The 21,069-nt window shown below is 46.3% G+C and overlaps 1 protein-coding gene across 5 annotated transcripts in view; it reads left to right on the top strand.

The window, feature by feature from the left end:
• The first annotated feature begins 1,206 nt into the window (after nt 1-1,206).
• RGMB (repulsive guidance molecule BMP co-receptor b) overlaps nt 1,207-21,069 on the top strand; it is a 44,642-nt gene continuing 24,779 nt past the window's right edge. Inside the window, exons 1-3 of one of the 5 annotated variants that reach the window (XM_083404145.1) lie at nt 1,207-1,450; nt 3,419-3,505; nt 9,414-9,643. In XM_083404145.1, the coding sequence (XP_083260271.1) occupies nt 3,501-3,505; nt 9,414-9,643 (235 nt within the window). In that variant the 5' untranslated portion in view covers nt 1,207-1,450; nt 3,419-3,500. The other 4 variants (XM_083404147.1, XM_083404148.1, XM_083404146.1 and 1 more) reach the window with 4 other exon arrangements.

The raw sequence follows: 21,069 nt of genomic DNA, 5'->3' as shown, positions 1-21,069 counted from the left end.
CCTCTGTGGTTGAAATTGTAGAAGTTGCGGAAGGCATTCCCATCCCACAGCACTCCTAGTTATTATATCACGTCTCAGAGATGTTACGGCTTTGTTTTCCAGACCGTAAAGAGACCTATGGATAATTTGCATGCCTGGCATCTTATTCCACATAACCAGCTGCCAATCTTTGCCTGCTGGTAGCTGGCAAGTCTCGGGATAGGGCACAGGTGAGTGATCTGCCCCCTTAGGTAATCTGCTGCACTGGGGGTGCCAAGGCTGATTAATATCTGGAAGAAGGGCCACTGAGATCGCCCATGTGAGCTGCATTGAGGAAGCCATTTAGGTGTAAGTATATAAATAAACCAAAGCCAAGTCTGGAATAAGATAACTGGGCTCTTTAACCCAGTCTGCACCCATCTCAAAATTATTTTTACATATGAAAATGCTTTTAAGCATATGGAATGCTTTTTGTTACTTGTATACATAAAATTGTTTTTACATACGAAATTGCTTTTAATTTGTTGTTTATTTTTTTTACTGTAACTTCACTTCTTGATTTCTCTGTTTGTCCCAGAGGGGGCACAGGAGAACTAATACTTGCTGTGAAATTCTGGAGTGACCTCTGATTCAAAAAAGTTTGGAGGGCAAAGTTTCTGCCTGACTTTCCCAGGAGAGTGAGGATGCTCTCTGAAAAATAAAAAAAGGAAGTTTACTCCAACAGCCCTAGTGAATTCAGGAAAGCTACCCAAGCAATGGTGTTGTGCTAACAAAGGGACTATGGTCTTTCCTTTTCCTTCTGATTCTGCCTTGGGGAAATATCCTTTACTTATTCATTCATTCATTCCGAATGCAATCCGGCTCCAGAAATGAACTACTACAACAACAGATAATAACAACTGCTCTGACTGGCAATCAGAAAGGGACGGGATGCAGGAGGCGTGGGGATAATGAAACATCTGGAAATAAAAGAGGGAACCTGGAGATTAAAAATAAAAGAAAAAAAGTGGCAGGCACTGTGCGCAGACTAAAGAAAGAGTGAGTTGCAAAAGGTAGGCAAAAAAGTCGCTTCCTGTCTCATGGCAGAGACCAGGAGGGGCAGCCAGCTGATGGTCCAGATGTTCAGGTACATTCCAGCGGTTTCCGCGAAGGGAGGGGGCAGCGAGCGAGAGGCTGGGACTGGGAGCCGAGCCTGGGAGCAGCGCTGCCTTCGCCTCCCTCATTTGTTTGCGGCGAGACCGTGGCGCTGTCGTTAAAGGCACCTCGTCGCCTGCCTGCCTTCTCCCTCCCTCCTCTGTCTCTCCCTCCCTCCCTCCCTTTGTGTCAACGCTACTGAGCGCAGGAGGCCGGAGCGGAGCGAGCGCTTCTGGTGGCGGATCCGGAGACCCCGGAGGAGCCGCACCTCCTCGCTGGCTGGCTGGCTGGCAGCGCGGGGAGCGTCAGCGATGCAAGTGACGAGGCGATGCTCGCGGTGAGTTTCTTTTCCCGCGGGGGAGGGAGGGAGCGGGAGGGAGGGAGATGGACTTTCCCTGCCTCTCCCACTCCTTTGCGGCGGGGGGTCGGCCTCTCCCCCGCCCCAAATAGAACCTGGGAAATCACTTGTGGAGGGAATTCGCCTCGGGCCAACCTCACACCTGGAGTTTGCAGGCGCCGGCGGGAAAAAGTGCTCCGTCCATGCGAGGCTCGGAGCGCCAGCCTGGCTCTGTCTGAGCCTCATCCGGCGGCAGGGAAAGGCTGCGGAGAGAAAGCTGCTTAGGATCGAGGAGCCGCGCAGCTGGATCCTGAGCCACACTGCTTTCAAAGTGGGGGGGGGGTCGTTAGTGTCGTCCACGCGCTTTACCCGGGAGCAAGCCCAGCACACACATTGGGATTTCTCAGTGAGCAGTCAAGAGATGGTGGATCTCGACGACTGGGGCGATCAGGTCATGCCCACACAAGGATCCCTTTATACTGAGTGACCAGATCGTCGTTGCAAAAGGATCTCTTTATAACCAGCGATCCCCAGTGCCTGCCTGGGTCGAGCAACCGGCACCTGCTGTAACAATAAGGAGCAGCGATCTTTTGTTATCAGTAACTGAGATTACCCCCCTCCCCTTCCAAAGCACATGGAAGAATTTTCTTTTTTGTATTGTGGGGAAGGCAACGGGGGATCAGAGCAGCCAGCTTGCTGCGGAGAATGAAGCAACCACATCCCATTGGTTCTCACCTGTCCGTTTTTATCCTCACAACAACCCTGAGAGGTAGGCTCGGCTGAGATAGGCAGGGAGTGCCCACCCAACGAGCTTCGTGGCTGAACGCACGAGTGTGAAACCCGAAGTCCTGGTCTGGCCCTCTAACCACTATGCCACACTGCCTCGCTTTCAAACGATTTCCTTGGAAGCTGCCCGTGTACATCACCCTGGAATGTCATTCTCAAGGCTTTTGCTATCCTTAAATCCAGTTTTCCTGGGAATAAAATCTAGGCTCCGGAGCATCAGGCTGCGATCTTTGAATTTTCAGAGCGTGGTGATCCCACAGTCCGCTCCTAAAATACCCCTCCTTGCAAGGATCTCAAGGATTTCAGTGGGCTTCCATACTTCTAAGCAAAGCCGGAGGCGGGGGGTGGGGGGAGGTTGGTTCCGTAACACCCTCGGTCGATTGGCAGGTAAAATCCTAGCATGTAATATATACTTGGGAGACACTGAGACTCTTAATCTTAGGGTCGTGAGTTCGAGCCGCACGTTGGGCGACAGATTCCTGTATCGCAGGGGTTGGACTAGATGACCCTCGTGTTCCCTTCCAACTCTACAGTTCTGGGATTCTAAGAGTTTTCTGAGATATCTTTCTTCCAAGTAAAGCGTGCCCATTTCCGCGGTTTCACCAAACTGGGAGGGAAACTGGTTTTGCCCGCACTTGACGCTGGAAGGAAGGAAGCCGGGAGCTAACTGAGCTTCGCGGAGTAAGTGACGTCTGATGTGTCCTTCTCAATTTCGGGGCAGCTAATCTGCAATGTCGGACCCTACCTTAAAAAAGAAAGTGCGGGGAGCCCCACCCCCAGTCTTCCTGAGAAGCCTTAATAACCCGCGTTTTTAGGAAAGCAAAGAGCTTGAAAAACACATGAAAGGGCTCTGTCTTCCTTGCTGGAAAGCAAGAGGTTAAACTTTGTTTCGGAGGGACGAGCGTGCTGGTTTCCTGAGATAAATGGGCAGGAAGCAAATTGCTTCCCCTGCTCTCTGGCCAGCGGCTCCCAAATGCTTTTTGCACCTGCTACTCTGCATTTTTGCAGTTCGGCGCTGCAAAAAAAAAACTCCCCCCGCGCGATCGCATCACTTCCTTCCAGCCTGGCTCGAGCAGAAAGCCCCTTTCCCCTGGCCCCGGGAAGAGGGACCGCGTATCGCCGCTACCTTGATTTTTTATTTATTTATTTACGATTGCTGTTGTTGTTTTCGCTGCTGATCAGGTCCTGAACTACCCGGCGTCCCATCCTCGGAGATGCAGGTTTGACGACGCCCTCGGTTCGCTCGGCGCCGCAAGGGTTAAAGATGATGTAAGTAGCCAAGTATTTTCTTCTTCTTCTTCTTCTTCCCCCGAAGCGGATTTATTAAGCCCTCCGTGGTGGGTGCGCGCGCGCGCGCGCGTTTGTGCCCAGACTTCCCCAGATGGCCGGAGGAGAGAAGCGATGGAGGGAGCTGGAATGGGACCCCGGGAGTTCTGGGTTCGAGTTTTACAACTAACCCCCTGGCGGACTGAATCTGTCCACACACAGACCCCATCCACCAAGTTTCCAGGATTAAGAATGGTGTGCTGGCAAAACAGTTCTGCAAACGGAAATCGCATCCACAGGGGGGCAGTTCAGGCAGCTCACGTCCCTTCTGGGGACTAGTGCTGTTTGAAGGAGAAGCCACAGTTTCTTTCACTAACGTTCCTAGCATATGCTTGACACATGACCAGCTACACGATCCTTCAGTTTCACTTTCCCCTTACCTCGGGTTTTCTGTTTACATGCTGATGCCTCCTTCCTGGACAGTAACTGCTGGATCCTAAGTGTGAAGGAAAGCTGACTGGATCCCCAGTTAGGTGTTCATTCATATATGGTCTCCCAGCCTAGCTGGGCAAACTAGGCAGGTGTTAGTGGCTGCGAGCCACTTTCAGGTGGAAAGATTTCACCCCTAGATACTTTATCTAAAAGCGTCTGCTTTCAAGGGAATCTGTTACCAAGGGAAAGTGCTCAAAACTGGGACCTTAATGCCTCTTTACTTGTAAGTACACCTGAGGTAAACTTGCAAATAAACAAGATTATGGTGCCCACGGCTCTTGCCGTTTGACTTCCATCAAGTAAGGCGGTTAAGGATGAGAGGTAAAAAAATTGAGTGTTCTTGTTACAGTTTAATGGATTTAGGAGGAGTCTGAAGTGCTCTGGTGCTTTGTGTGTATTTAAGCTAAAGCTGTGTGTGGATCTGTCTTGTTGATGGCAGCAGTGGCGGAGCACGGGAGGGCTGGCACGCGTCCGGGGTGTGTGGTGTGCCACCCACAGGGGTGTGATGCACGTCCTGGGGGCATGGCACGCTGCCTGCAGGGGCATGGTGCCCGGCGCGGGGGGGGGGGGCAGCCATGATGGCACCCCACCGGGATTGCGCTGCCAGGGGCGGTGCACTCCCCCCCCCACTCCTCTTCCTCCACCAGTGGATGGCAGTGTTTTCTTGCTTTCTCAAAGTCCTGGCCTTATGCAAGGGATGGAGACGTCCTCAAACGGAGGCCAACTCCTATCATCCCTGACTATTGGCCATGTTGGTCGACGCTGATGGGAGTTGGAGTCCAGTGATATCTGGAAGGCTGCAGGTTCCACATCCCTGTCTTAAAACACACGCACACATTCTTCTGAGTAGCCATATTTAGGCTTGGAACTAGGTAAGTCACACTGAATTAAGTAGGGCCAACTAGTAAGTTAGCAATCAAGGTGACCATGGCATTTCCTTCAAAAGGCTCTTGCCATAGGAACATGGTCGGTGGATGACGGACAACATCTACTATTGCAGCTGGTAACACGTGGAACACATGTGGTCCAAACTCCATCAGCATAAGGAGAAATTGAACTGCTCAGTGGTTTATTTCCAGTTGATGGTTTTGTTGGAACTTTGCAAACACATGCCAGCACTTCAAAAACCAAACTTTTTGGTCACAACAGATCTAAATAAGACTTCATTAATGGGCATCTTTTTTCTTTTTCTTTTTTAAAGCGGGGAGAGTAACCTTTCTAATTCAGGGGCATTATGTTGGCATCAGCATATTTCATAAATAAATAAAGCAAATTTATATGTAGCAGATCTCTTAACAGTGGCATTTATATCATTGCAAAAGATGCAACTGAAAAGCATCATTTCCCAGCCTCTCTACAACTGAACAATCAAGCCCCCTTTGGTGAAATGTAGCTTCTTTTAATGAAAGCTGTAACATTTCATGACCTGTGTGTTTACAATAACTCAAGAGCGCCCTCTACAGTGTGAAGGGCTGCCATGCAGTAGAATGAGAGCAGAGAGAGCCTTTTCCTCCAGCGTTTCTTTTTTTAAAAAGTAATTTTCTGCATTCAGTGATGGTCTTCCTGTAATCTATGCTGAAGAGTCAACTGCCCTGAAAAAAACAACAGCTTGCATTTTATATACTTATATAAGTTGACATATTGATTTTTTCCAACTTCAATTCATTTATGGGTTGGATTATTTCTGGCTTTGAACTATTTTCTATATATACCCTGACCTGAATCTAGTACAGGTTACAGTAGTTAACAGAGCTTTAAAGAGGGCAGGGCCCCAACTCTTCCAGTGGTCATAGTTTAGAAATGCATAATTGTCTTAATGCAGGTGGAGGTATAGCACAAGTTATGACCAGTGTCTCTTTATTGTTTAATAAAATTACCAGAGACAAATGGTTTGTGGATCTCTGGCAAAACAGATATTTTACTATTTAGACAAAATGCACTCCTATGCATATTTTCTCAGAAGTATGTCACTGAATGACTCAAAAGTAGATGTGCAGACTCAGTTCTACAGAAGTCTGTGGGACTTGGAATGAAACAGATGGGCTGTAAACTAGCTAAAATCACACAGTGATTTTGTAAGATTTTATGGTGATACTAGAAATATGTACACCTTAAGTGGTTTACTTTGCCTCACAAATGTATCCAATGAATGTGATGACTCTGTTGGGAAGCACCTGGTTTTGAGGCAGTAATTAAATGCACTCTGTTTAGTACAGTTTGGTACATATTTACTCAGGAAGGAAGTCCTGGGTTCAATTGAGCTTACTTCCAGTGGTAAAGAACTGAAACAACAGGTTCTCTGTGGGAGTTCATGCATCTCAAAAGCCACTTTTGCTAGTCATTATAACTTGATGGATGTGCAGTGTGTACTGTCCTCAAAACTAGATTAGGGATCTGGAACGTGTGGTCCACTAGATGTTGTCAGACTTCAGTTACCAACAGACCCAGTCAGCAGAGAAAATGGTCAGGGCTAATGGGAGCTGAACTGTAGCCCAATGTTATGTGGAGGTTTCCCATCCCTGCTTCAGATCTTGCTAGACCACCAGCTGTTATATAAACCACCTGGGTGTTGACTGTTGGCCCATGTTTGTGTGAACGGAGATGGTTGGTGCCCATTGAGGTTAGAAGGGCAGAATGCAGGGATCCCAAACAGTAGGTGGTGCTTGAGCCAGTTGCAGACAGAGTCAACTAATTTTAGTTTCCTCACCATCCTCTTTCCTGCTAAATTATACAAGGGCAACTCAGGGACTAAGGAAGAAGCTGATGGGTTCTCCCACTACTCACTGCACTAGTCGTGAGAAATAAGGTGGGCAGGTGGGGGCTGGTTGGCAAGGCACTGCCCCACTTGCCCCAATGAACCAGCCCCCACTGTTCACGACTCCCTGCCTGTATAGGTAGGTTTTCATTCTCTTATTGACATGGATATAATCAATGGGGGGTTGGGGGACTTCATCTGCTCAACTTGTGCAGTTCGGACTTTTGCCAAAGGCACAGGAGCAGCATCGGTTAAAACAATTGCAAAATAGATTGCCTAGATTGCTTGCTTGAAATGTGTGACTATACTGTTGTTTATAAGTGAAACCTCAAACACTCCCTCAAATCATTCCAAAGGCACATAGCTTTAGAATGATGGTGGTATTTCAAGTTAGTTTTTGTGACCTTGGTGGGACTTCCAAACACATATTTTGGGCGTTGAGGGCACCTGTTTAACAAGGCCCTTGTGCCCTTGCTAGAGAGTAACTCCCCTTGAACTCATTGAGAGTACAGGGATGCTGTGGCTGCAACTAATAGCAAGTTTTTGCCTAAATGACTTCAGGATTAGGTTAAAGTAGGATCTTCAACATTTCCTCTGGCTCAATTCCAGGCCTCTCATTTTTGCATAACAATTCTTCCAAGAAACAGCCTCTATCCAGGTTGGAGGAAAGAGGGTTAATTTTTAAAAAAGGAGCCCTTCTGACTGCCCCAAGGAGATATGCGTGCGAGCTGATGAAAAGGAAAGTGTATTCAAGTGTTAAAGCAATTCGTGAAGATTAGATTCCACTTCACACTTACAGATAAGGAAACTGGATGCTGTTAGACACCCCCCCCCTCGCTTCCACGTTGTGTATATCCCGCCCCTCTTCGGCAGACTCCTTGTCCGCGTGCCTGGCAGCAATTTAGTACACTGCCTTCAGCCTCTGGATAGGGGAGAGACAGAAGCAGCAGCAGCTCAGTACGAGATCAGTGCTGCTAACGTTTACATCACAATCCATAAACTATTTCAATAAGAGCTGCCCTCCTGCCAATAAGTGATTATTCTATAGATGCTTAGTCAAGGTAGCGTAACGCGGATTAGTTGCTCTTTAAATTGCCCTGTTTCGCTTAAGCCGCTTTAATGCACCAACCGTACACCAATTGCTTGGTGTGTGTGTGTGTGTGTTTGTGTGTGTGTGTGTTTGTGTTTGTGTGTGTAGCCCTCTCTCTCCGGATCTTTCTTTATATAAATACACTCGAGCTAAGAATAGGCAGGTTGCTAATTATAGACACCCCCCCCCCGCGCGCATGATAATATATATAAGTGTAGCTTCCGGTCTCCTTGTTGTTCTTTACAATTCACTAGAAAAGGGTGGTTGTTACGGATTAATTATACCAGTTCAAACAAAACAACACCCTTTTAAAATGAGAACTGGAAGTGACCAATTGGAGGACGCCTCAGTCCTAATGATGACTAATTTCAAAGCATGCTTGCTTAGGATGGCAACATTAAAATCCAGCCCTTTCTTTAGGGATGCCTAAGGAAGTCGTGTGCCCCACTTTCCCCGTCTAAGTTCGCTGCTAAATCGAGGACACAAAAAGTTAACAGGAAATTTAACTTGAAGCTGAATCTGGGGAGAAGACACAGCGCTCTCTCGACCCCTTCAGGCAGAATCCTAGGGGCAAACCCCACCCCTACTTTCCAAACGTGTTGCTGAAAACAAGCAGCCTTCAACCTTGTTCCAGGATTCTAATTTGGAAGGTTTGCCTAGTCAACGTTCCAGTGTTAAGAGTACGGGGCTGCGCTGGGCCGGGAACGTGATTGGCCGCTTAGAAAGAAAAAAAAGTTGAATCACGTGGGGGGACCCCCTCCCCTCGAAAGAACAGCTTAGATTACATCAAGCCAGCGCTCACCGGCCGGATCTCTAGTATAGTCTCGGCAGGAATGTGTGCGCTGGGAGGAAGGAGACGCGGCCCGGGGGTGGTGCGTAAAGGCGCAGACTTCCCGGCAGCGAGGGGGTGGGAATCACTGGAGTGTGAGGGCTCCGCAGTAAAAACAAAAAAGTCTCTTCCAGGCGGGCCGTTTTCCTCCTAGTGAAAGGAGACTCTGCACTAAATCTGCAGCCTGCTTTCCGCTTTTTTGTGCAATTGGCCAGAGCAAAAATAATAATACCGACAGCCAGCCATTGCAAACAGTAAACACCTAAGCAGTAGTACAAGCTCCTTGGAGGAGGAGGAGAAGAAAAATCTACTCCAGAAATTGGTTTAGTTAGTTGGAGGAGGGAGAAGGAGGAGGAGGAGGTAAGTTCCGGCCTCCTATGAGGGTTGCCTTTGTTTGGCTGAACGGGCTCTGGGAGCCAATGGGAGCGCGCCGGGAGGAGTGGGGCGGGCGGGCGAGCCTGGTGTGAGTGTGTGTGCAGAGCCGAGATTGCTTCCAGTGGGAAGGGTGTCGGTCTGCTTTTCTGCTGCCAGGTCTCGCTCCGCTCGGCGTGAGGACGGGGCCGACCATCTCCGGGGCTGCTCGGTGGCTTTCCGCTCACCCGCTTTGTGTCTCTCTTCTTTCTCCCCTCTTCCTCCTCCCTCCCTCCAACCAACCGCCGCCTCTCCGCGATGCCGCCCTCGCTGGCCTCCGCGTCTGCTCCCGTGTGGCCTGGCGGCCTCTTTCCGCCGTGGGGTTGATCCGAAGGAGGAAGAAGAGGAAGCGCGGAGGCCCGATCGCCTGCTCATGCAGCAGCCCCATCGCCGCCGCCGCCGCCCCACCGTTGGAGTCCCGTCGAGCTGCATGGACGGGCATGGGGAGAGCGGCCCCTCTCTGCGCCATCGCCGCCGCCAACGCCGCCAGGGCTGAGCAGCAGCAGCGCCGCCCCCCGCCTGCCCTCCTCGTCCTTTTCAGCCTGGGGCTGCTTCTACACACAGGTACCGCCTGGGCCCCTCTTTGGGCGGGGGTGGGAGGTGGAAACCCCCAAGAAAACGGGCCGGGATGGAGCGGGAAGCGACGCCTCGACGGCTGCGGAGCTGTGTAGTGAGACGTGTTTGTTCGCGAGTTGTTGGTTTGGGGGTTCCCTTTCTTTCTTTTTTTAACGGGACGTTTGGTGGGCGAGCTGGGCGGCCCAGATCAAGAGTTTACTTCCTCGGGAGCAAGTGGAAAGCCCGCGATCGCGGAAAGTGCGCGCGCGCGTATGTATATGTGTGTGTAGAGGAATCTGAAGTTTTTGCGCGACCCACCTGGAGCGTCGCAGGCGGGGCGGACGGCTCCTTGCTGAAGGCGCGTGGTGTTCCGAGGCTGCTCTTGCAAGTGGGAGCCGCTTGTGCCAAAACGCTTGTTTTGCAGCCCGGAGGAATCTGACACACACGCGAAGGCTTCTCCCTCCTCCTCCTCCTCCTCTCCTTTCCGCGGTCTCTGCTTTTAAAAAGCAAGGCTGCGAGCCTTCTCTCCCCAGCAAGGTGGGGGCGCGGAGCTGGCCCCGCTCGACGGAGCGGGGGAGGGGGCTGCCGTGTCTGGGTGAGTTTGATTGGCACCGCTCCCTCCCTGCCCGGGTGTTTACTAAGTCAGCGCCGAGATCAGGTTTCTCTTCTCCTCGCCGCCGCCTCCTCCTCCTCCTCCTTCGCGACGCAGGAAAGAGAGCGCCTGGGCTCTCCTAATCTGCAGCTGGCGTTGAAGGATTTTGGGAGGAGAAGGCGAGGCGATCTCGGTGAAAAGTCGTCGCTTTCCCTTCTTCCCAGCGGCTGAACTTTGAATGCGGATCTGTTTGCGCGGCTGGAATTCTCACTTTTTCTTTTCTTTGCTCCAGTGGTGCAACTGGATGAGGCTTGCTGCTCCTGTTTTGTTTTCTGCAAGATGCCTTTGTCTTGTCAGCTGTCATACTTTTTTTAAAAAATTGTATTTCTGTTGGCCTTCCTGTAGGAGCCCAAACCTTGCTGGGTTGTAGCCTTTTCCTTTTCATTTCGCCCAGGGAAGCTTGCTGGGCAAAGGACTCCTCCGGCTCAGGCAAACTCATGAACAAAGGTTGGGTTTGTAACATGGCTTGGGTGGGTGGGGGGACTTTATGGTGTGCATTGGGGAAGGGCAGAGTCTGGTTTGTGTGCAGCAGGTCCCAGCTTCAATCCCTAGCCATCCCCAGGTTAGGGATGGGAGAGTCCGAAATCCTGGTGGGATTCTGCCAGTCAGTGTTAGGCAGTGCAGAGTTAGATGGACCATTGCCTGACTCAGTATAAGGCCGGTTTCTTCTGTTCTTCCTAGCAAAGCTTCTTCCATCAGTGTGTGAAGGGGATCTGGGTCCCCAACTGTTTTTCTGATAGGGCTTCTGTGCCTTTCACACTTTTGCTTACAAATCAAGTAAGACCTTTTCCAGTCGCTATTGACACACCATAGCAATTTTCAGCTTCTGAATGTCTTGCTTTTAAAGATTTCATTACTGCTTTTCTTTATTTCGGAGGGAGTGGGAGCACCCAAGAAGTTTCCTAAAAATGAAAAGTCTCTGAAATCAAAGGGATTTTGTGCTGGGGTATTTGGTCAGGCATACACTTATTTTAAATATTTCTGGACAACGTGTTATGAAGGTGACAGAAGTGATATGAGATACAACATCACATTAGAAACTATTTAAAACTACAACAGTTAGTAGAAATACTTGAAAATACTGTTCAGTCAATAGAAAGAAACTGAGAGAGGCCCACTCTGGGTGTTCCTTTGTGCAAAAGCAGAGATCAGATGCGTGAGTCCCAATGAAAATCTACACAGATGTATTTTGTGAAGTTCTAGATTGCACAAAATTATGCAGTAATACAACCTTGGAAAGCTGTGAGAAGAGCTTACTAGAGACATTTCACCGAGTAAAAGTAAAGCATGAGATCACCGCATCAGAGATTTGTAGAATTGTAGAGTTAGAAGAGGTCAGTCATTCCCGTCCATGGGTAGGCAAACTAAGGTCTGGGGGCTGGATCCGGCCCAATCACCTTCTAAATCCGGCCCGTGGACAGTATGGGAATCAGCATGTTTTTACATGAGTAGAATGTGTCCTTTGATTTAAAATGCATCTCTGGGTTATTTGTGGGGCCTGCCTGGTGTTTTTACATGAGTAGAATGTGTGCTTTTATTTAAAATGTATCTCTGGGTTATTTGTGGGGCATAGGAATTCGTTCTTTTTTTCAAAATATAGTCCGGCCCCCCACAAGGTCTGAGGGACAGTGGACCAGCCCCCTGCTGGAAAAGTTTGCTGACCCCTGATCTAGTCCAACCCCTTGCAATGGAGGAATCTCAGCTAGATCATACATAACAGATGTCCATCCAACCTGTGCTTTAAAATCTCCAAGGAAGGAGAGTCCACCACTTGTGGCAGTCTGTTCCACTGTCAAACAGCTCTTACCATCAGAAAGTTGGAATCACCTTTCTTGTAACTTGAATTGATTGATAGAGGTCCTAGCCTCTGGAGCAGGAGAAAACAAGCTTGTTTCATCTTCTATGTGACAGTCCTTTAGATGTTTGAAGATGGCAATCGTGTTTCCTCTCAGTCTCTTCTTTACCAGGCTAAACATACCCAACTCCCTCAACCATTCCTCATAAGGCTTGGTTTCCAGACCCTTGATCATCTTGGTCACCCTCCTCTGCACACATTCCAGTTTGTCGATATTCTTCTTAAATGGTGGTGCTGAGAACGGGACACAGTATCCAAACTACAAGAAAGAAGATTCCACCTAAACATTAGGAAGAACTTCCTGACAGTAAGAGCTGTTCGACAGTGGAATTTGCTGCCAAGGAGTGTGGTGGAGTCTCCTTCTTTGGAGGTCTTTAAGCAGACGCTTGACAACCATATGTCAGGAGTGCTCTGATGGTGTTTCCTGCTTGGCAGGGGGTTGGACTCGATGGCCCTTGTGGTCTCTTCCAACTCTGTGATTCTATGATTCTATTCCAGGTGTGGTCTGTCCAAGGCATAAGAGAGTGGTATTAATGTGGTTGTTTTAAGGAAAGGGTTGATTCTAGTTTTCCCAATGAAATTTAACTATATGAAACTGTATTAGACAGCTTCTGATAGAGCACACCACTTATTGAAGTACTAGGCCAACATTGCTTGAATTTTAAGGAAGAGTGTGTTGACAAACTGGGTCCTGTCCCAATCTGAGAGCACCAGCTAAATTTAGGATTCCGGGTGTAGAATAGCTTAGCTTTCAATAGGCTTCATGCTCTCAGTGGTCCACCGAGAGAAGCAATTGTCCTTAATCAAACGTGAACTTGTGTTTGTGGCTTTTGATTCTTGTGTGTAGGTTACCAACCAGCAGCCATAGAATGTGTGAGGTTTTTGTTTGCAGAAGGTGTAGCACTGACAAGTCAGTACTGAACAAAGAACAAATTCTCTTTGTGACTTCCTTTATGAAATATTCAGAAATATTGTTTCTTTGGATCCAGAACTTCTCTTTCTGTTTACAAAGAGGCCCTAGAGCAAAGTCCTGTCTCTTTTGGAACTTTGTAACAAATACTATGAACCAAAACAGTAAGGGAGAGTTCATATGGTGTTTTTTGTTTTGTTTTAAATTCAGTTTATTTATTACACTTTAGAATCATAGAACTGTAGAGTTGGAAGGGCCCCTGAAGATCTTCAATGCAGGAATATGCAACTGGATCGAACCTGCAACCTTGGTGTTATCAGCACCCCGCTCTAACCAACTGAGCTATCCACATTTCCCCCTTCCCCAAGGGGTTAAATGTGGTGTACATGGTTCCTCTGCCTCCATTTTATTCTCACAACAATCTTGTGAGGTAGGCTAGACTGAGAGACAGTGACTGGCAGTAGCACAAGGTCATGCAGTGAGTTTTATGGCCAAGTGGGGAATTTGAACCCTGGGCTCCCAACAAACACTCATAAATGTACACCACACACTTGCTGCATTCAACAGGTGTACACTCTTATGTCCCATCGGTACGCAGTAGTTGAGTTGTAAGCTCACATACAATATTCAGTGAGGGTACATCTCCAGTATGTATACATCTTTGCTGCCAGCACAAGAAAATGGCTTCAGTGACAATTATTAAGTGCATCACTGAAGCAATTCCTTTTACTGGCAAGAAGGCAAGGCATGCTGGGTCTGCTACACTTCCTGTTCCCTACCAAGATTAACATTCAGTGGAAAGAGTTGTGGTAGAAAGTGGAATGTAGACCTACCCTTTTCATCTATTCTGCATTTTCTTAATCTTTAAGCAAAACACCAATTTTTAAAATGAAAACCCCCAACTTCTGTAACATCATAATTTTAGTTACTAAAATACTGTAAATACAAAATTCTCAGTGTCTGTTATTCCTAAAAGTATGTATGACTTTAATTTACATACAGCACCATCCTATACACATCTACTCAGATGCAAATCCTATAGAGTTCAGTGGGATTAATCTGTATAACTGCAGCCTTAAATGCATTGAATATTTACATTTCGAGGAGGATTGGGCTGCAACAAAAACACCAAGCTGCTTAAAATAGCATTTGAGCTGGAAATTATTTTTCCAGCATGGTATCTCTGATTCCGTCTTGGGGGTATGTTAAATATACAGAACTGCATCCAAAATAGACATACTTCTGCGGGTTAGTGAATATTAAAAAAAAAAGTACATTAAAGACACCAGGATCCCCTGTTAAGATTTTCCAACTGGCACCTGATGAGAAATCCTATGCTAAGGTTGCAAATCTAGGCACGTTTACCTGGGAGTAAGTCCGATTGCACCCCAGGAGGTCTGATATACAGTGGTACCTCGGGTTACAGACACTTCAGGTTATAGACTCTGTTAACCCAAAAATAGAACCTTGGGTTAAGAACTTTGCTTCAGGATGAGAACAGAAATCGCACAGCGGCGGCAGCAGGAGGCCCCATTAGCTAAAGTGGTACCTCAAGTTAAGAACAGTTTCAGGTTAAGAACGGACCTCCAGAATGAATTAAGTTCTTAACCCGAGGTACCACTGTACGAGTTAACAAGTTTTTACAGGTAGCACTGTAAATGAGAACATGTGCAGAAAGAAGCAAGATGTTGACTGTGGCTACTCCAAGACGATGCCAACTCAGTGGGTTGCAATGGAATGAAGCACCTGTGAGTTCAAGGCTGGTTACATGGCCATCTTGGAGCAGGTGGGCGCACACCTACAAGCTGCCCACCCTCTCAGACCCACCACTGCAGCTCTGCCCCCTCATGTGCCACGACTGATCAATGCCACCAATTGTTGGAAGAGCTCCACGCAGGAAAAGCACAGTATTATATCCATAACATGTTTTGATTTATAAAAGAACCCAGTGTTCGAAATTAGCCAGGCGCCAAGCGCGTTTTGTGACCATGTGCAGATCTCTGGATGCCAGGATGGCGACTGACATCTCTATCTGGCTGCCCCCTCCAGCTTTCTTAAACAGAAGAACTTAATTTCCCCCCCGCATTTGCGCCCCATCTTTTCCTTCAAGGGGTACATGGTTCACCCCCTCCTCCGTTAATCCCTAAAAAGACCCAGTGAGGTAGGCTAAGAGGTAAGTGACTGGTCCAAGGTCACCCAGCGAGCTTTCTGCCTCAGTGAGAATTTGAACCCCGATACTCCGTGTCTTAGTCTGTCACTCTAACCACTATGCCACACTGGCTCCCTAGAGTACCTCTGCTCTATAAATTAAGTAGGCAAATAAATACGGGGAAAGCCAAATGTCCCTTAGAGAAGGATCTGAAATACTTTCCTTGGAAGCGTGAGTTTTTTATTGTTATGTACTGAAGTTCTCACCCTGGGCAGGGGGATGCTGTAGATAGTTATGCAAATAAGGGATCGAAAGTGACGTTCAGTGATTGGATCGTTTTAGAAAATTGTTACAGTTACGTTGTACTGGAGCTCTATATAATCAGGCTGACTGAACCCTTCAGTTCAGTTCTGTTCTGGCCTGTGAATAAACAAGAGCTGTTTGAAGAATCGCTGTGTCGTCTGATATTTTCACCCACAACTAACTTAACAGTTATAGTCTGGATTGTTTTATTTGATGTTTCAATGTGTTAAAGCTCAAGCAGAAAGGTGGGTACACTTCAGGTTTTTCCATACATGGGGATAAAGGAGTAAGGATCAGGGTGAGTACCTCCACCCAATTCCAACCCCTTTCTGGCAGAGCTTCTTTCTGCTTCCTGAGGCTCAGTCTCGCAGGTCTTCCAGTTGTGACCTGCTGCTGGCCTTGTCCTGTACTTAGTCATGAAGTTGTAGACCTGTAATCTTTTATTATTTTCAGTACACACCAGGGTGGATAAAAATCAACAATTGTGTGTGTGTGTATAATGATTTTTTAAATTTAAATCAGATTTTTTAAAAATTTAAATTGGATTTGTTTGATTTAAATCAGATTGGATTTTTAAAATAAAATGCTTTTGGAGGAAAAATCTTTCTAATGATAGTTTTCTATTTAAGTTACAGTATAGTCCAAAGGCTACTACTCATCAGGAAATAAGGATTTGTTTTAAGTTTTTCATGTGTGCTAAAACTCACTCTAAGTTGTTTGTTTTTTTAAAAAAATCATTTAACCACATCAGCTAACAAACATGGATACATATGCTGTAATGTTATTGTTTTAGTTAAATAAATGGTTTGAATTGTTATTAAGGAATGATTCTTTTTCTCCTTCCAATAAAGGTACAGCAGAAAAGTTGTCCAAATATAATCAGTTAACTTATTAAACCTCACAATAATTTCATAAAAGGCTCTGGCTGCAAGCTTGCAAAACTCCTCCCTCAGCAATAGGAAGTAGGCTCTCTGCTGGAGAGCTGTAACAGGTCTTAAAGGGACTATTGTGAGTGCAGTGCCTAGACGGTTGAACTAGGACCTGGGAGACCAGGGTTGAAATCCCCACTAGACCAAGCTCCTAAAATGCTTCTTTCTTTCTTTCTTTCTTTCTTTCTTTCTTTCTTTCTTTCTTTCTTTCTTCCTCTCTCTCTCTCTCTCTCTCTCTCTCTCTCAAATCTGCCCCCCCCCCTCCCCAGTTTCTTAGAAAGCAGATTCTTCTCAGAAACAAGTGCTTTTATTGCCATGCAATCAGAGACCGGCTATTTCTTTATTTCTGTTGATGTGACGAAACAGTCCGATCTATAAATCGTAATGCAGAAGGACACTGATTTTCTTTCCCAGCGAACAGGGAAACCAACAACAGCAACAAAACCCCTCAACGTCACGCGTTACCCTTATTAGGGTTTTTATTCCCTGGTGCACTTTTGTGTTTAATCTGAGTTTGAAAACAAGAGCCGTTGCATTCTGGTGTCCATGGAAACCAGTTAATTAAAAGGGGGAAATGAATGCTATTGTCATTTATTTCGGTTGCTTTCTCCATTTACAACCAAACACAGATGCCCTACTGTTTCTGTGTTGCTCTTCATCTTGGCATTTTGATTAGTTGGGAAATTGCTTACTAATGTGAGCACAACTGAATTTTACAGCTTGCAGTGGTGGATTCTCCTTCCTTGGAGGTTTTTAAGCAGAGTTTGGATGGCCATCTGTCATGGACGCTTTAGTTGAGATTCTTGCGTTGCAGGGAGTTTGGACTAGGAATTGTGTGATTCTACAGTTCCCAAGACACCATCCTTTCTTAAGAGAGCAAAGCACATTATGGCACTACTTTGAAATGCTCCTGTGTGATGCTCAAGCAAAATCCATGGTATATGGCTTAGAAATAGCTTTCGCTAAATGAGCATATCTTTAGCACAAAATACAGGGCAATTTAATATGGCTAGCTTTTCACTGGGCAATGTAATTAAATCTGTTTTGAAAAGTGGCAAGGCTTTGTGTGTGGAATGCTGTTTTAGACTCTTCAGAAGTTTATCCTGGGTGGAATGCTGGAGAGTATGAAAAGACAAGTGTTCAAGATATTTGAGACTACACCCTTTAGCTGCGCAGTGAGCATGCAAAAAACTGGATTTAATTATGTTGGTGCATAGCATAGCATTTCTAGAACACTTCTCTCGTTTCTCTCTCCTCTAAACTGCCTCCCCACCAACCCCCCAAATGTGAAAAGCTATCCAACTTTATAATGGAGAAAAGATCAATTTTATTCCTTCCCTTCTCCATCATAAGTTTGTATGTGTGTTGGCCAGCTTTATTTTTGGGAGGTTTGAAGATAATTCCACAGGTCTAGGACATTCCGATTTCTTTTCAAGTATCCTTTTAAAAAACTAAACATGTCAGAATTACATGTGTAAAGTTTGCATTAAAAGATGCAGAAAAACACCCAAGATTTCGTCAGTTTGTGGGGGAAAGCTTAATTCCCTTGCAGCCTTCTTTGGTTTCAAATTAGCATGATAAATTCTCTTTTATTTTTAAAAGGGCATGTTCTTAATTCTCTCCCTTCCCCCAGTTGTGGACACAGCCCATCAAGTCTTGCATCTGCAAACTGGTTTAACTGAAACATGTATTCAAGTAACATGATAAAAGCCCTAACATTTACGACAAGTGAGCCATGAAATTATATTCTTTATCATAATTAAGTTCTTTTTTAAAAAAAAATCTGTCTTTTAAAGCTTATGCATAACATATTTCTGTTAGCCCCACAAAGAATGCTAGCTTTTCTAAATTACTTAGCTTTGGATCAGTACTTTTGTTCTGGAGGTACTCAGGGGGTACGCACAGTGCTATTTTTCTAGAAAAACTCACCATGAATTCTTAGAATGGCAATGAGGCTCACCTGAGAGGTGGCGGAACTAAGTTCCGGAGAGGTCCGACTGGATAAAAGCATTGGGTACGCAGTACCAGTATCTTTTTTCTACAATAAAAGCATTGTGTCTGATACTAGGATTAAATACGGGCACTATGTATTTTTAAGGGGGCGGGAGTTGCCCCAGCATCCTAAAACGAGTTCCTTCCCTGCTCACTTTACTATTTCATGGATACAGTTGTACCTTGGTTCTCAAACTTAATCCGTTCCGGAAGTCCGTTCCAAAACCAAAGCATTCCAAACCCCATAGAAAGTAGTGCAAAATGAATTAATCCATTGCAGACTTGTGAAAACAACCCCTAAAACAGCAATTTAACATGAATTTTGCTATCTAATGGGACCATTGATCCATAAAATGAAAGCAATAAACAATGTACTGCAGTCACACAATCAGTAGCTGAACTGGGTTCCACACAGTCACAAAAAACAAAGCAAAAAAGCCACAAAAACCCAAAAGAAATAGCAAAAAAACAGACAAACCTCAGCGTAACACTCAAAACGGAAGTGTGGCACTCAAATTGGAAGCGTAACACTCAAAACAGAAGTGTGGCACTCAAAACGGAGCATGTTCAGTTTCTGAAAAAAGTTCACAAACCAGAACACTTCTGGGTTTGCAGTGTTTGGGTTCCAAGGTGTTTGAGAACCAAGGTACCTCACTTTTCCCGCAAAGCGCTCAAGATGGCACGCGGCTCTCTTTTCTTTCCCCCTCCCCACCCCTCCATTTTATAGTTGCAACAACCCTATGAGGCAGGCCAGGCTGAGGCCCCGCTAGGCCAGTTTTGCTAGGCTGCATCATCAGGGAGTGAGCAAGATAACCTCGAGGGATTAGCATTAAGCACCTCTGGGAGGGCAGCTAGAAAACTAGTGCTGTTCAGCTGCAAGATTTCCTTGCTGTTCTGTAGCTGAGGTACATATTGTTGGCGTATTCCATGCTCTTGGCAAACGTGCTTTAAAGAAGCATATGCGCAACAGGGGACCTCTGTCGGGAGCTCCCTTGCACATTATGGTTTGGCCATGTGCTCTGCATGCGCCTGTTGAAAGCATTATGTGCATAGCGGTCCCAGAGTGCAAATGGAGATGGCCTATTGTGTTGATTTTACCAGGGCTCTCCTGGCTTGTGGGCTTTCAGTTGAATTAGCAGGGGTCAGCAAACTTTTTAAGCAGGGGGCCGGTCCACTGTCCCTCAGACCTTGTGGGGGGCTGGACTATATTTTCTTTGGGGGGGGGGAATGAATAAATTCCTATGCCCCACAAATAACACAAGGATGCATTTTAAATAAAAGGACACATTCTACTCATGTAAAAACACGCTGATTCCTAGACCGTCCGTGGGCCGGATTGAGAAGGCGATTGGGCTGGATCCGGCCCCCGGGGCCTTAGTTTGCCTACCCATGAATTAGAGCAGCATTTCCCAACCTTGGGCCTCCAGCTGTTTTGGGACTACAACTCCCATAATCCTCAGCTAGCAAGACCAGTGGTCAGGGATGATGGGAATTGTAGTTCGAAAACAGCTGGAGGCCCAAGGTTGGGAAACACTGAATTAGAGCATGGTACTGATAATGTCAAGGTTGCAGGTTCAGTCCCTATGTGGGACAACTGCAAATTCCTGCATTGAAGGGGGTTGGACTGGATAATCGTCAGGTTCCCTTCCAACTCTACAATTCTATTATTCTATGAGTTTCCTTAATAACTGAGAATGAGAGAGAGAGAGAGAGAGAGAGAGAGAACGCTTTTTCAGGCACTCACCGAGCCAGACTCCTGCCCCCCTCAAAAAACCCAGGCAGTCATGAAATAGTGTGAAGTTGGGAGAGTCTGGTTTTTTTTATTATTATTTAAATGTGAATTGAATTGTAAATTTACCACCTGCATTCCATAGCCAGTCTCCCCCTTAGGCTAGCCAGGCGTAGCTGCAGCGTGTGGTTTCCGTAGTTAACAAATATTAAGTGTAGTTTTAAATAATTATGGGACTGTGGTCGATAGGGAGAGGTGGGGCAAAATCTCTGTTTAAAAAAAATAAACCCCAAGTACTCAGCTTTCAGCCATGAAGGAAAGTAAGACTAAAATATGGACTCTCCCAAATAAAGAGTGTGACTTAACAGGCTCTTTTCTTTCTGCTTTGTGAAATACGTTCAGGTTATGTGCATGGTCACATTCACACCATATGTTTAAAACACTGTGACACAACTTTATTCAGTCATGCCCCCACCAAATTCTGGGAGTTGTAGTTTGTTAAAGGTACCGAGAGTTCTTAGGAGTCCCCTGTTCCCCTTGCAGAGCAACAGTTTCCGGACTGGTTCAATAGTCAATCCCTCTTTCATAGGGAACTCTGGGAATTGCATCTTGGCCAGCCTTCAGCCAAGTTGAATATTAATAGAATCATAGAGTTGGAAAGGAACCCAAGGATTATCCAGTCCAACCCCCTGCACTGCAGGAATCTTTTTGCCCAGTGTGGGACTCGAACCCTCAGCCTTGCGATTAAGAGTCTCATGCTCTACCGGCTGAGCCAGATGACAATGGAAGCTGCAACTCACTCATCTGGAGTTAGTCTCACTGAAGTCGCTGGTGTTTTCTTCTGACTGAGCATGGATAAGATAAAGCCCTTTTGGAGCATGCTCACATGGAATAATAAAAGAAGTTTTGCTGAAAG

Source organism: Podarcis tiliguerta (genome assembly GCF_965153285.1).
Source record: "Podarcis tiliguerta genome assembly, chromosome: 11".
NCBI classification, from domain to species: domain Eukaryota; kingdom Metazoa; phylum Chordata; class Lepidosauria; order Squamata; family Lacertidae; genus Podarcis; species Podarcis tiliguerta.
This window is presented reverse-complemented; position numbering and strand designations above follow the sequence as displayed.